This window comes from Pelophylax lessonae, assembly GCF_965119305.1.
Source record: "Pelophylax lessonae genome assembly, chromosome: 4".
NCBI lineage: Eukaryota > Metazoa > Chordata > Amphibia > Anura > Ranidae > Pelophylax > Pelophylax lessonae.
In genome coordinates this window covers 567,365,511-567,381,078 of record NC_138771.1, presented here as the reverse complement: position 1 = coordinate 567,381,078, position 15,568 = coordinate 567,365,511, and the positions used below count along the sequence as shown (strand labels likewise).

Sequence of the window (15,568 nt, the reverse complement as noted above, 5' to 3'; positions counted from 1 at the left end):
GTAGCAGGCGGGGCAGAATCAGACGCAAGGTTGTGCCTAAGCACATTAGTCCAATCAGCCACTGCCTGAGCCACCAAAACGGACGCGAAAACAGGTTTGAGCAAGGAACCCGCCACTGTGTAGGAATGGCGGGCTAGAGACTCCAACCATCTGTCCGTAGGATCTCCTCAGTAGGAATCAAGGTAGCCTTGTTTAAGACGGCCACAGTGTGATCCACCTGTGGAGGCACACACCATCGCGATTCTGTAGCCGGCGCAAAAGGATAAAGCAACTTGAACCGACTAGGTATCATGAATGGCCATTTTAAAGTGCGCCACAGATAATTCACAGTGTAATGAAACTCAGCAGGGCAGGGAAAAACCTGCGCCGACTTGCGGGTCCTGTGTGTAGCAAAAGAGGACACAATGCCCGGAGGACTGGGCTCATGCTCCAAGTGTAGTGTTCCCTTTACAGAAACAATCAATTCATCCATGGTCGCGCGTTCTTCAGGCGACCCCGGGGGAGAAACATCAACCCCCTCCACCTCCGCCTCCCCCTCAGATCCCAGAGGGTCCAGCGATGAGCGAGATCCTGAAAAGGGCACGCCCGCCGAAGCAGCCACATCACCATCTGAATCAGAGGAGATAGATAATCTGGGCCTCTTTCTAGCAGCGCGTTAAGCCATCAGCACCTCCATTTTGGACACTAAAGACGCCACTACGGCGGCTAAATCAGGTATAACAGGGGCCCCAGCAGGACTGGGGTCCCCCACTAGAGCTGGAGGGAATTTGTTGTCCTGAGATTCCATTGCTCAAGGTAGAATAAAACAGTGCAATAAAAAGTACTGGCCCTTTAAAACCGATGCGGAGTGCACAGCCCACCGCTATATGTACAGTGACAAAAGACCCCCAAAAGGAGAAGAAACTGAGCCAGAAATGACAAAACAAAAGGTTATGGAAGAGACAGTCTGCAGAGCCCCACAGAGTGTTACCACATCGACCGCTGCTTCAGAGGAAAAGGAAGTGAGGTCTGCCACACGCAAGATGGCGCCAAAACAGCATGTAAATCAGCCCACAGAGAAGCCAGACATGCTTGCCCATATTAAAGATGGCGGACCGCGCGGTTTCCCCCCGCTGCGGCCGCCACACACATCGTCTGCACCCCCAGTGAAAACACCTAAGTGACATAGGGAAAAGGGCCCCCACAAACACACAGCACCATAGTGCAGTGTATGTACAAAAGACCCACGCAGGTATCGCAACAGGTAGCCCCACACCGGAACAGACATGGGGGACACACAGCAACACAGGACTGCCATCCTAGACAGAGGCCCCACACAGAAGTACTTACCTGTACCAGATGGCGTGGGGAGCCACTCAGAACGGAAAGCCGCTGTCCTCATCTGACAGGGAATGCCGTTAGCCAAGGACATTACACTGCAGTATCGCAGATGTGTCCAGTGAGGGAGCCACCTCACGGTTGCATCCCTGCTGCGAACAGGGATGGGTCGTTCATAATGCCAGGACGAACCACGGCTGAACGCTCGATGGCGGGCTGGGGGTCCCTCTGACCCTCTGCCCTGTAGAACCAGGGTGGTCAGTCCGATTCCAAGCACCGCAAGAATCCATCTTCATCCGAAGTGTCGACTAAAAAACTAAAGCTGACAAAATAAACAGCTAGTAAATCAAAGAAAAAACTGACATTTTCAAAGAAAATCAAAGAAAAAAGATAGAAAGGCTGAGACTGTAGCCCCAGCACAGGGCAAACCTAACTACTCCTGACGCTAGGCAGAAACAAACTGAGTTGGGAGTGTTCGCTGCAGGGGGGTATTGACCAGTGGGACAGCCCCCATGGGTGTGTCTATGCAAATGCTTTTGTTCTTTTGACTAAAGGCCCGTACACACGTACCGATCGTCGGCAGACAAGCGTCGGCCGACGAACGATCTGCCGATTGTACGCTTGTTAGTATGATGCCTCCGACAGCCGTCAGCGCACATTCTGCCGACAAGAATCTGTCATGCAAGCATTAAAATTTTTGTATGCCGACACCAGAGCGGCCGATTGTTTGCCAGTCAGTACAGAATTCGGCCGACAGACCGCAGATTTGCAAGACTGGGCATGCTCAGAAAAGAAAAAACACAGGGAAAGTTAACCATTACATGACATCACTTCTGCAGTCAGCTGTAGTCGGCGGACAAAATTCTTGTGCTGTCTTTGCACTTTTCAACAGACACCGACAGCCCGGGGACAAAAGACGGCCGATCGTTCGCCGACGATCGGTACGTGTGTACGGGGCTTTAGTCTTATGCCTAGCTACTCCTGCAGAGCGGAAGTCAATACCCCAATAGTGATGACTTAGAGGAGGTGGCGACTGTCGGAGGACGTAAGAGAAATATATACTGTTACTGTACTAATGACACTGGCAGGGAAGGGATTAAAACCAGGGGAGAGCAAAAGGTTAAAAGTGTCCCTAGAGTGTGCTTTCTAACTGTGTGGGGGATGGACTTGCTGGATGAACACAGGGACCTGTGTTCCTAAATAGGAGGAACACCGGATCCCTGTGTTCATCACTGACAGAATAGCAGTCTGCCGTGTTTACATCGGCAGACCGCCGTTCTGTCTCCAAGGGGAGCGATCGTGGGTGCCCCGCAGACATGCTGATTGGCTCCCTCTGTGGCCAATTGCACGCACCCCAACTAGCTGTCCCTTTCGCCAGACAGAGCCGACCTGCCGCAGTATAACTACATGATAGTCAATATAGTTCGCTTCAAACAGTTACTTCTGAAAAAAAATAGCAATTCACTGGAGTGAGAAACTCACGGATTTGTGCTCGCCACAAAGCCCGTCACCGAGCGTTGACCTCGACTGGCATCATGGTAAACGTCCATCCCAACGACCATTAGATTTTTCTATTTGAAGAATGATTCATAGAGATAATTTATATGAAGACATAGCACTATTCATTCTGTTGAACCTGATGCCTAGTATCATTCCAATGTTTCACAAGGGCTTTTTCCAATTCATGGTAAGGGAAAAATCAAACCCCAAACTACCTGAGCAAAATTTTTTTTACACCCAAATCAGATGGCTTTATTAAACATTCCCTTTTGCCATTGCTATTTAGTGTTTATACTTAGATTTACTTGTAATATAGACTTAGGGTTCTCGGAAGTGCAGTCGCTGTAGATCTGAGGGGAAGATCTGAAATGAGGGGAAGCTCTACTGATTTCCGTCATCCAATCATGTGCAGGCAAAAATGGGATTTCTGACTTAACGTAAAATCCATTTCTCTGAGGTTCATTGACGGACACAGTTCCTTATCTTCTTGACAGTTGGGTTATGCTGCTCCCTACAGGAGTAGGACACTAGGCAGGAAAAAGCTCGTCTACGCCTATGGGGCAGTCCCAAGGGGTATACTCCCACTCTCAGCCATAAGCACTCAGTTTTGTTACAAGCAGTATCAGAGGAAAGCCAACTCCACAGAGGGGTAGGTGCCCTGTCCGTCAATCAACATCAGAGAAATGGATTCTACGGTAAGTCAAAAATTCAATTTTCTCTTTCATCCATTGACGGACACAGCTCCTTATCTTTTTGACAGTTGGGATGTCCCAAAGCAGTGTCAAACATGACGGGTAGTAACAGCAAGAAATAATTCCCAAGGCTAAACCATAGCCAACCAGGTAACATGGAGCTCAACCATAAACTGGAGCTCACCTGAAAAAAAAAAACAATGCACTCTTAAAGAGGACTGAGGCCTGATGACAGAAGGCCCAGGAGTCACTAAGCGTCCTAGTAGAGTGTGCCTTAACTGGGAAAGGAGAAACCTGACCCCTGATGGAATAGGCCTGAACCACCGGAGGGATGGCGCATAGCAGTGATGTGGAACTAATATTTCTGGATGGAGCACAATCAGTACATAATGATTAAAAAGTTTATTGAAAAAAACAAAATCCACAAAGCAGGCACCGATCCGATGGTCCTCGGCATCACATGAGGGTGCTGTGGGGGTCCTGCACGGTCTGGGGGGATAACACTTGGCCAAATCCTGGGAGGGATAGGAAGTGGAATCCAAATGGATACACTGACAGGGAAGGAGTTCCGCCCGGCGTGTGTCGGCCGGTATACACAGACGCCGGACCCTGCGTCACTTCCGGAATCCTTGTGCCGCGCTCGTCACAGGACATGGAAAGCCATAGGCAGAGCGGAGGGCGGGCGTGGAACTCAAGCTTCTGGTTTCCGTGACTACATTTTTAGCGCGCATGCGATTTGTCAAGTCACGGCAATCGGCAAACAGAAGCTGTTTTAAGCTAATGAGGAGGGCGGGGAGTTGGCAGAGCGGAGAAAGAAAATGATGGAGACAAAAAGGGGCCAAAAAGAAAGGAAGAACAAAAGAAAGGAGCCCCACAATAACCTCACGGATGGGAAAACGCAAACAATAATGAGGCAATGCAATTGTGAAATAATACAGCTATTACGTAATAGTAATACTGATAAATGGGTATCATACATATAAAACATGTAAAAATGCATATATATAAATAAATAAAATAGCCCAATGTATATCCAAAAATAGAAAAATATAATATGCAAAATTATGGTGTCAAAAGACTATAAACTTGTGCTGGAAATTAAATGAGCACCCCTGTATGTACTTGTAAAACACAAAGATGTATATGTAAAGAAAAATGTGCAATATATATCCACACATATACTAATAAAAATATATATAGATTTGCCCACAGAAAATCCAATTGATTGAAACATACCCAGAATGTTATATATAAAAGATTGATTAAAAATTCTTCTTGACTAAAAAATTTACTACAAAAAAATACCAAAAACTTCATACTACGTTATGCACCTCCAGGTCTTCATTCAAGCCATTTGGTGTTAACGAACCAAATTTATAGATTCAAAAAAACCTCCCCCCTACAGAGGAGGGAGAAATGCTCATTGTCTGGGAGTGTTCCTTTTGGTATTGTTTCAATCACCTTTACCTCAAGACACCTAAAATCTTTGTTATGTGCCTTGAGGAAGTGACGAGGAACACTGTTTGTCACAGCCTTTGTGTATCAGCCTATGCGCTTTCGCAATGTGCACGTAGTGCGTCCAACATAAAGTAGGCCGCAAGGGCACCTCAGGACATAGATGACGAATTCTGTTGAGTAAGTGATGAATTGCCTGATGGTAAAAGTATTACCCCTATTGTCATCAATGATCATACCTGCATGTGGAATAGACTGACAGGTTAATCAACCCCGTTTCTTGCACTGAAAGATGCCAGTCATATTATCAAAATAGGATCTTTTATCTAATGGAGACCTATTCTTATGGCTGAGGAGCTTACTCTAGGAGCCAAAATATTTTTAATTGTACGGGCCCTCTTAAAGGTAACCTGTGGGATAGGAGGCAGAACTGGAGCCAAAAAAAAAAAGGTTAAGAGGGTAATACCTTTACCATCAGGCAATTCATCACTTGCTCAACAGAATTCGTCATCTATGTCCAGAGGGGCCTTGCGGCCTACTTTATGTTGGACGCACTATGCGCACATTGCAAAAGCGCATAGGGGAGCACCGTAAGCTGATACACAAAGGCTGTGACAAACACAGTGTTCCTCATCACTTGCTCAAGGCACATAAAGGTTTTAGGTGTCTTGAGGTAATGGCGATTGAAACAATACAAAAAGGAACATTTACAGACATTGAGCGTTTCTCCCTCCTCTGTAGGGGGGAGGTTTTTTTGAATCTATAAATTTGGTTCGTTAACACCAAATGGCTTGAATGAAGACCTGGAGGTACATAATGTAGTATGAAGTTTTTGGTATTTTAGTAGTAAATATTTTTAGTCAAGAAGAATTTTTAAACAATCTTTTATATATAACATTCTGGGTATGTTTCAATCAATTGGATTTTCTGTTGGCATATCTATATATATTTTTATTAGTATATGTGTGGATATATATTGTACATTTTTCTTCACATATGTGCATCTTTGTGTGTTCTACAAGTACATACAGGGGTGCTCATTTAATTTCCAGCACAAGTTTATAGTCTTTTGACATCATCATTTTGCATAATATATTGCTCTATTTTTGGATATACATTGGGCTATTTTATTTATATATGTGCATTTTTACATGTTTTATATGTATGATACCCATTTATCAGTATTACTATTACGTAATAGCTGTATTATTTCACAATTGCATTGCCTCATTATTGTTTGCGGTTTCCCATCCGTGAGGTTATTGTGGGGCTCCTTTCTTTTGTTCTTCCTTTCTTTTTTGGCCCCTTTTTGTCTCCATTTTCTTTCTCCGCTCTGCCAACTCCCCGCCCTCCTCGTTAGCTTAAAACAGCTTCTGGTTGCCGATTGCCGTGACTTGACAAAGCGCATGCGCGCGAAACATGTAGTCACGGCAACCAGAAGCTTGAGTTCCACGCCGGCCCATCCTCCACTCTGCCTATGGCTCACCGTGTCCTGTGATGAGGATCCCGGAAGTGACGCGGGGTCCGGCGTCTGTGTATACCGGCCGACACACACGCCGGGCGGACCTCCTTCCCTGTCGATGTATCCATTTGGATTCCACTCCCTATCCCTCCCAGGATTTGGCCAAGTGTTATCCCCCCCAGACTGTGCAGGACCCCCACAGCGCCCTCATGTGATGCCGAACACCATCGGATCGGTGCCTGCTTTGTGGATTTTGTTTTTTTCAATAAACTTTTTAATCATCATTATGTACGGATTGTGCTCCATCCAGAAATATTAGTTCCACATCACTGCTATGCGCCATCCCTTCTTCCAGTTCCTTTACCCTATTCAATCCATCCTGTGCTAAGGGATTAGGCAGCACTGTGTGTGGCAACCATTAACTACAATTTCTTTCATTACCTCTATCAATTAACTATTGAGGGTATGGCTCCAGTACTCCCATAGGAGGTTGTCCGGAGGTCCAGCGCCAGGACTTTTTTGGTTGTTTTCAGAACCACCGTCTGTCTGATCCATCTGGAAATGGTCACAGAGGAAGCTGCAAGATTCAGCTGTGAGCACAAATATAGAGTCTGACTTCCTGAAAGACTCTGTAGCTACCAGGTACACCTAAATTGCCCGGACCACATCCAAGGCATGCAAGGAAATTTTCTTCGGATGTTTAGGCCTGGGACACAGGAAAGGCAACACGTCTTCATTCAAATGAAAATTAGAGACAACCTTTGGAAGGGACTTCGGACAGGGGTGAAGAACCACCCTATCCCTGTGAATCACCATAGTCACCAAAAAGGCCACCTACTGGGACAGCGTAAGCAGGGGAATCTCCCGAAATTTTTCAAAGGGAGGCTTCTGTAGAGCTGAAAGCACCAAATTGTGATCCCAAGGCAGCAGCAGAGCCTTCCCTAGGGGGACCATATGTCAGACACCCTAAAGAAAGGTACACACCAGGGAGTGTGTGGCCAAAGGTCGTTAGAAGACGACCACCACAGCTGACACCTGGCCCTTGATGGTACTCAAGGCCAACTTCTGTTCAACCCCCGTTGAAAGAAGGTTAAGATCCGAGCCACTGAGAAGGAGCGAGGATGAACCCCAACGACTGACACCATACAATCTACGTCTTCCACGTAGGATGGTAGATATTCCTAGAAGTAGATTTCCTAACTTTCAACTGTTTAGGAATCACAGATTCAGAAAAACCCCTATCCTTCAGTGCCTGGCTTTCAACAGCAAAGCTGTCAAAACAAGCGACTGTAATGCAGGATGGAAGATCAGTCCTTGGGACAGCAGATCCTCCCTGGGATAAAGCTTCCAAAGAAAGTCGGCGACCAGCCGTCCCAGATCGGCGTACTAAGCCCAACAAGGCCAGTCTGGCGCTAATAAGATGACCGGAATGCTTCCTATCTCAATCCTGCGTAGAAGTCTTGGCAGAAGTTCAAGAGGAGGGAAGGCATAAATCAGCCCATACTGACTATGGGGCCACCAGCGTGTTTGTGGCGTCCACCAGAGCATCCCTTTACAGAGACACGAACCTCTGCACTTTTCTGTTGAGCCGAGATGCCAACAGATCCACCTCGGGGTGCCCCACCGGAGACACAGCTGATATAACACCTCCGGATGAAAAGACTACTCCCCTTGGTCCACCTTAGAATGCCGGCTACCTCCAGAGCTGCCAGGACACTACTAGTGCCCCCTTGGTGACTGACATAAGCCATGGCATTGTCCAATTGAATGCGCACTGGACAACCCTGAAGAAGTCTAGCCAATGACGAAACGCACGTCGTGACGTCACTTGAACCCGGTGGAACGCAAACCGGAAGTGCCGCTTTCCCCACCGTAGCTCACAATAGTGACGGGTTTTATCGAATTTTATCCTGATTTTCTTTGGAATTTTACTGCTTTTACTCTTATTGCGACTCTCTAAATGGCTCACCTGGATATTGTGCAATAAAACCATTTGGAAAACGGTACTACACTATACAGACTCTCTTTCATAACATCCCTGACTGGAAGTTGGCAGCAGGAGGAGCGCTGCTATAGGAGAAAGCACCCACTTGGAGGGAACGTACCCAGACCCTGGGGGTCACAAAGCTCCTGTGGTCCTAGTGTCGTAAGGCACATAGGGCCCACGCAATTTGGTGAGTGTGATATCTCTGTATTTCTGTCACAGTGGAGCACAAGGATTGACACCAGGGATAGAGTGGAAGATTTATTACAGCAGCACCGAGCACTTTTCACTGTGCACTTTTTATTTATTTACCTGAATATTCACTATCAAGGAGTCACGTCACTTTAAAATAATGAACTTTTTTATATATGAACTTTGACACAATTTTATGAATTTTTTGCACCATATACGAATTCGCAAATTAATCTATACTGTATTGAATTTATTTATAATTTATTTTATATTAATAATTGACCACTGGGTTATGTATGCACATTTATAGGTCTGATTTTATAGTGTTAAGACTGCTGGTTTAAAAAAATATTTTTGGCAAGCGCTATAGGTAGTCACATATCAATTGATTACTTCACCCCCATTTTTAACTTATCTCACTTCTCCTGGAGCTGTTCTTAGGCTTTTGGCGGGAAGGAAGCCTTGTTGCCACCCCTGGTCTGCCGTCTATGGTTTAGACTTTAGAGGGTGCGATGGATGCGTGTATTTACTCGCACGACTTCCGGAATCAGCTGATCTTACCGGAAGTGACGTTAAGGGGCAGTCCTATGCTCTGGTCCCGCTGTCTCCAGATGCGCGCAGCTCTCCCTATAGTCACGTACGTCCAGAGACATATCCACCCACGCCCCCCGGCTGAAATGTGGCACGGTCTGGGCGTGGGGGTGGAGTTTTCAATGGACTGCTATTTCTCTCCTATATATATGGGAGAGATGGAATGAGTCCTAGTGGACACCTCCACCATCTCCCCGCCAGACAGGCTGTGATCTTTAAGATTGGATCAGCACCCTCACGAGCTGAAACTCTACAACAGGAAGGTTAGCTATAAATGTAAACATTGGAACACCTTTTATGTTTAATCTCTATACTTATGTTTTTCTCCTGCTGTTTATAATTCCAAGGGAATATATGCAATGCAAGTTCCGGTTGGAACAATTGCATTGCTTTTTGCAACCCCTTGTCAGGAGACTCTGTGGTGCCTTCTGTACTTGCCTTTCTTAATTAAGTTTCTTTTTTTACTCTTAGAGGTTTCATTTAGGTATGTATCAGACTATACATTTAGATTGCTATCTACCTCCTGTATCTCATAGAATTATACACCACAAATATGATCACAGCCTGTTCCCCTACCCATATGGATATTTGCTGGGAGAAATCTATATATATATTTTATTATTTACTTTTTGAAGTTTTATATGGTCCCTTCATTTACCTCCCTTTTTGGCTTTTTTTCCCCTTTCTTTCCCTCTGCATCATGGGTAAGCGCTGTCTCTCCCTTAAACCTGGGATTAAAATACATATTAAGTCTGGAAAATAATGAAAATTACAAATGTTGACTAAATATTCAATATGTACAATCACTGTCCGAATATTCTTATACTTGATTATGTTATGAATTTTTTGTGTGTGTTTTTTTAATGAATATTTCTATATATTTATTATGCTAGGTCTCCTAGCTCAAATGGAATCCCCTGATGAAGCTGCATAGTGAAACACGTAGCGATTCCTTGGGTGTACCTGTATATAAGAACCCTATTGCTCCAGGCACAGGAGGTCAACCGTAATTTTGGTGCCTAGATATAGACACTGTGAATTGTTGGACCACAAATGGGATCTTTTGGTATAGGAGTATATCATTGTACTGCTGTGTTTTCATCATCTGTGATGATTTTTTTTGTAATTTTATACTAATAAATTTTGTATGTATCCAAGATTGTACGTTTTTGTGCGATTAATCAGTGTTTGCCTATAAAGTCCTACTATCTTTTGGGGGTTAGTGTCCATTCTTCCCCCTTTCTTTTTGTGCATCCACCCCAAAAACCTCCAGGGTTAGAGGGGGGGGGGGGGGGGGGAACGACGACAGCTACTTACCATACAAGGACAGACCAATACTCCATCGAAATAGGGGAGGCTGTTGACCATGGAGGAACGCTGCGACTTAGGCCGAGGCCAGGTCATTTAACTTGCAGGTCAGTGGGGCTACGTTGCGGTCGACCTAGCGTGGAGCTGAGGCCTGGCGCGCACTCGCTGGCCTGACTGGGGGGACCCTTTGGATCTAGATTTAGTCCGTTGCCCAGTCTGGCAGTTGATAGTAGATTCTCACAAGAACAAAATTACAAAGAAAGGAAAAAAAATTCCATTTAAAAGGAAAAAATTGCCAGGACCAGAGATCCCAGCAAGGAACTAGGTCCTTACTCCTGACTAGGCAGAAAAAAACTGAGTGCCTATGGCTGAGACTGGGAGTATACCCCCTGGGACTGCCCCATAGGTGTAGTAAGCTATTACCTGCCTAGTATCCTACTCCTGTAGGGGGCAGCATAACCCAACTATCAAGAAGATAAGGAGCTGCGTCCGTCAATGAACGAAAGAGAAAATGTTTTTTTTAATTTTCCTTGCATGTCCCCCTCAGATCCAAAGCGCCTGCACTTCTAAGTGCACTTGTAGTGCAGAGTGGATTTCCCTTTAGTAAATAAAACCCTTTGTAAACTCACTATAAAGGCTGCAGTGTGTCAGTGTATGAAGAAAAAACAGCAACAATTCTAAGTGTCACTGTCTGGTCAGATAAGGTATAGCGATAAGCATGAATTTGGTAATGTCAAATTACATTACTTCTCTATGACATATTCCATACATAGGGCTGCACTTGGTCCAATGCACACAAAAAAAAAAAAAGTTGTGCAACTACCATGCCTCGGTTTTGTAGCAAAGCAGGGCCGACAGCATGATCATAAAAGAGGGACCCATATCATTCAATAGAGTCCAAGAAATAGATTTTTACAGTGAGTTAAAATAGCCCATGTATCACAGGTTTTGGTGCAGCACAATTAAAAAAAAAGGGTAAATAATTCTAGTGCTGCGCATACACAAATGTGACTGATGGGTGAATGACGGTGATATTATAAATGTGAGATATGCTGATAACCTATAGAAAAATAATCATATGCTATAAGACCAGAATCAACATACATTGAAGGTTGCTACCCGTTGTGGAAATTTTATTAATATTTATGTGGACGTTTCTTAAGGATGTATTTTCAGTCAAATTGCCATTATGTCTCGCAGTGTCAGTTTACCGGTAATCGCTATGCACAGCGAATATTGCTTTACCTGGCATTGAGGAAAGTCCTGTAATTGTGGAAACCTTCCATGAAATGGAGACTGCATGCTACTTGTAGCCTGATCATCCCTATCGGCGGTGCCGGTCCAGATCTATGGCAGTGCAAGGAGAGCTCCACCACACAAATGAATACTAGCCAGCCGGGGCCCCAGTATTCACTGCGGAGATATGTTTGTGGTGTGGAATTCTTATCGTTTTAACATCATCTGCCCTTTACCAGGATTAATGGCTGGCATCTTTCTGTCATATTTGATCCATATGATTGAAATACTGCTGCTATTGTCTTTTGCAGATATAATAAAGTCCCATTCACTGGAACAATAGCATGATCACTATCAAATATGTTTTTTTATGAACTATATTATATAGGATTCACTCTTAACAGGTTATGATGAGAGTGCATGCTTGTGAATTAGCGTGGCCGAGTCCATGAGAATCCATGTGGCAGCCATGTTGCTTTGTTCACTTGGCAGTTAGAGTCTCTGCACACGGCCGTGTTGTTTCATAAACATTCACTCCCCTTTTCAATTGTAGTTTTGAATGTATACATGTCTGTGATTGGTGGTCTTGAAGCTACTCCCCTGTAGCCCCCTTTTGTTCTCTGGCTGTAAATAAACCTGAGCTCTGCTCTGTAGGCATCAATATGACACATCGTGCGTCTGTTTCTTTCTTTGTCACGAAGCGCGCTGGGATAACCTTATACAAAAGAGCTGTACATTTTATTTTTCAGTACAAGGGATTAATGGCGTTTGGCACGTATTAATATCCACAAATGTGCTTTTCAGCGCATCTCCGTTAATTTTCCTGTTTGTTGTTTGAAGTCTTCAGTCTTGGTACAATTTCTCTTTATCCTTATATATTGGCCTTTTGGCATGTTAAATAGCCAAGGTTTGTAGTGACAGCTGGTAATAGGTATGTATGAGTTTCTGTCTGTTTCCTTGAAGTGAGTTTTTGTTTTCGATTTTGTCATTCATAATGCTAATATCCAGATCTAAAAAGTTGATTTGTTCATTGCTTGTGGTCCATGTTAAGGTGATGTTGGGGGTCTGTGGTGTTACAATGATTGAGTACTTCAATCAGATCTTTTTTACCTTTCCTTACTATTAGATCATCTATACAGGGAGTACAGAATTATTAGGCAAATGAGTATTTTTGAGGATTAATTTTATTATTGAACAACAACTATGTTCTCAATGAACCCAAAAAACTCATTAATATCAAAGCTGACTATTTTTGGAAGTAGTTTTTAGTTTGTTTTTAGTTTTAGCTATTTTAGGGGGATATCTGTGTGTGCAGGTGACTATTACTGTGCATAATTATTAGGCAACTTAACAAAAATCAAATATACAGTATACCCATTTCAATTATTTATTTTTACCAGTGAAACCAATATAACATCTCAACATTCACAAATATACATTTCTGACATTCAAAAACAAAACAAAAACAAATCAGTGACCAATATAGCCACCTTTCTTTGCAAGGACACTCAAAAGCCTGCCATCCATGGATTCTGTCAGTGTTTTGATCTGTTCACCATCAACATTGCGTGCAGCAGCAACCACAGCCTCCCAGACACTGTTCAGAGAGGTGAACTGTTTTCCCTCCTTGTAAATCTCACATTTGATGATGGACCACAGGTTCTCAATGGGGTTCAGATCAGGTGAACAAGGAGGCCATGTCATTAGCTTTTCTTCTTTTATACCCTTTCTTGCCAGCCACGCTGTGGAGTACTTGGACGCGTGTGATGGAGCATTGTCCTGCATGAAAATCATGTTTTTCTTGAAGGATGCAGACTTCTTCCTGTACCACTGCTTAAAGAAGGTGTCTTCCAGAAACTGGCAGTAGGACTGGGAGTTGAGCTGGACTCCATCCTCAACCCGAAAAGGCCCCACAAGCTCATCTTTGATGATACCAGCCCAAACCAGTACTCCACCTCCACCTTGCTGGCGTCTGAGTCGGACTGGAGCTCTCTGCCCTTTACCAATCCAGCCACGGGCCCATCCATCTGGCCCATCAAGACTCACTCTCATTTCATCAGTCCATAAAACCTTTGAAAAATCAGTCTTGAGATATTTCTTGGCCCAGTCTTGACGTTTCAGCTTGTGTGTCTTGTTCAGTGGTGGTCGTCTTTCAGCCTTTCTTACCTTGGCCATGTCTCTGAGTATTGCACACCTTGTGCTTTTGGGCACTCCAGTGATGTTGCAGCTCTGAAATATGGCCAAACTGGTGGCAAGTGGCATCTTGGCTGTTGCACGCTTGACTTTTCTCAGTTCATGGGCTGTTATTTTGCGCCTTGGTTTTTCCACACGCTTCTTGCGACCCTGTTAACTATTTTGAATGAAATGCTTAATTGTTCGATGATCACGCTTCAGAAGCTTTGCAATTTTAAGAGTGCTGCATCCCTCTGCAAGATATCTCACTATTTTTGACTTTTCTGAGCCTGTCAAGTCCTTCTTTTGACCCATTTTGCCCAAGGAAAGGAAGTTGCCTAATAATTATGCACACCTGATATAGGGTGTTGATGTCATTAGGCCACACCCCTTCTCATTACAGAGATGCACATCACCTAATATGCTTAATTGGTAGTAGGCTTTCGAGCCTATACAGCTTGGAGTAAGACAACATGCATAAAGAGGATGATGTAGTCAAAATACTAATTTGCCTAATAATTCTGCACTCCCTGTATATCTTTTGTATAGAAGGATGTCTTGGTGATGTAGCGTGGCTCTTTGTTCGCTCTCCCATCTGGCCATATATAAATTTGCCACACTGGGGGCAAATTTAGCCCCCATCGCTACTCCTCTAATCTGTAGGTAATATGTCTCATCATACCAAAAGTAATTGTGTTTCAGGCAAAATGTAAGGCTTTCAATCAAACTTTTTTGTGGCTGTGTTCAGTTTATCATTCTTTTCCAAGGCCCATTTTACTGCGTTTATTGCTCCCTCATGATTGATGACTGTGTACAGTGAGGCCATGTCTGCTGTTGCCATTACTGTATCATCTTCTACATTGCAGTTCTTCAACAGTTTTAGTACGTGTTTCGTATCTTTTAGATACACCGGGGTTTCTTGTACCATTGGTTGTAGAAAGATGTCAATATATTCTCTGAGTCTAGCTGTTAACGAGTCTATGCCACTTATCGGTCTACCAGGTGAGTCTATGCCACTTGTCGGTCTACCAGATTTTTACTATCTTTATGAATTTTTGGGACATGATCGATTACCCGAATTCTACAGGCCGAAGGTATAAGATATTTTTATTCTTGTTTGTTTAATATTAATTTTTTCGCTCCATATTGGATCAGGCTTTCTAGTTTTTTGTATTGTTTTGTTGGATTGCTTAGTAATATCTCACATGTATCTCTTTCCTCCATTAGTTTATTCATTTCCATCTTGTATGGTTCTTTAGATATTTTTAACCCGCCACCTTTATCTGCTGGACCGATTACTATATCTTTTCGTTTTTTCCAATAATTTTTTTTTTAACAAACAAGGAGTGCTTTATTGAAAAAAGGCAATTAAGTACAATACAAAAGATCAACAACACAGCGAATAGTGAAAAGTGAGCATACAGTGAGGTAAACAAGTTTTTCCAATAATTTAATTCCCCATTTTATATTGGATTGTTCATAAACTTTTTTAATCGGTAGGTTTCCGAATTCCCTTGTAACCAATTTTTTAAACATATCTACAGTCAGGTCCATAAATATTGGGACATCGACACAATTCTAATATTTTTGGCTCTATACACCGCCACAATGGATTTGAAATGAAACTTTAACTACAGACCTTCAGCTTTAAAGCGGTAG

At 43.7% G+C, this 15,568-nt stretch overlaps 1 protein-coding gene across 1 annotated transcript in view; it reads right to left on the bottom strand.

Annotated features, from left to right (window-relative positions):
- Positions 1-15,568, bottom strand: part of PIWIL2 (piwi like RNA-mediated gene silencing 2) — a 727,256-nt gene that overhangs the window by 67,050 nt on the left and 644,638 nt on the right. Inside the window, exon 17 of the mRNA XM_082255773.1 lies at positions 2,800-2,888. Within this exon, the coding sequence (XP_082111899.1) occupies positions 2,800-2,888 (89 nt within the window). The remainder of the gene's footprint in view (positions 1-2,799; positions 2,889-15,568) is intronic.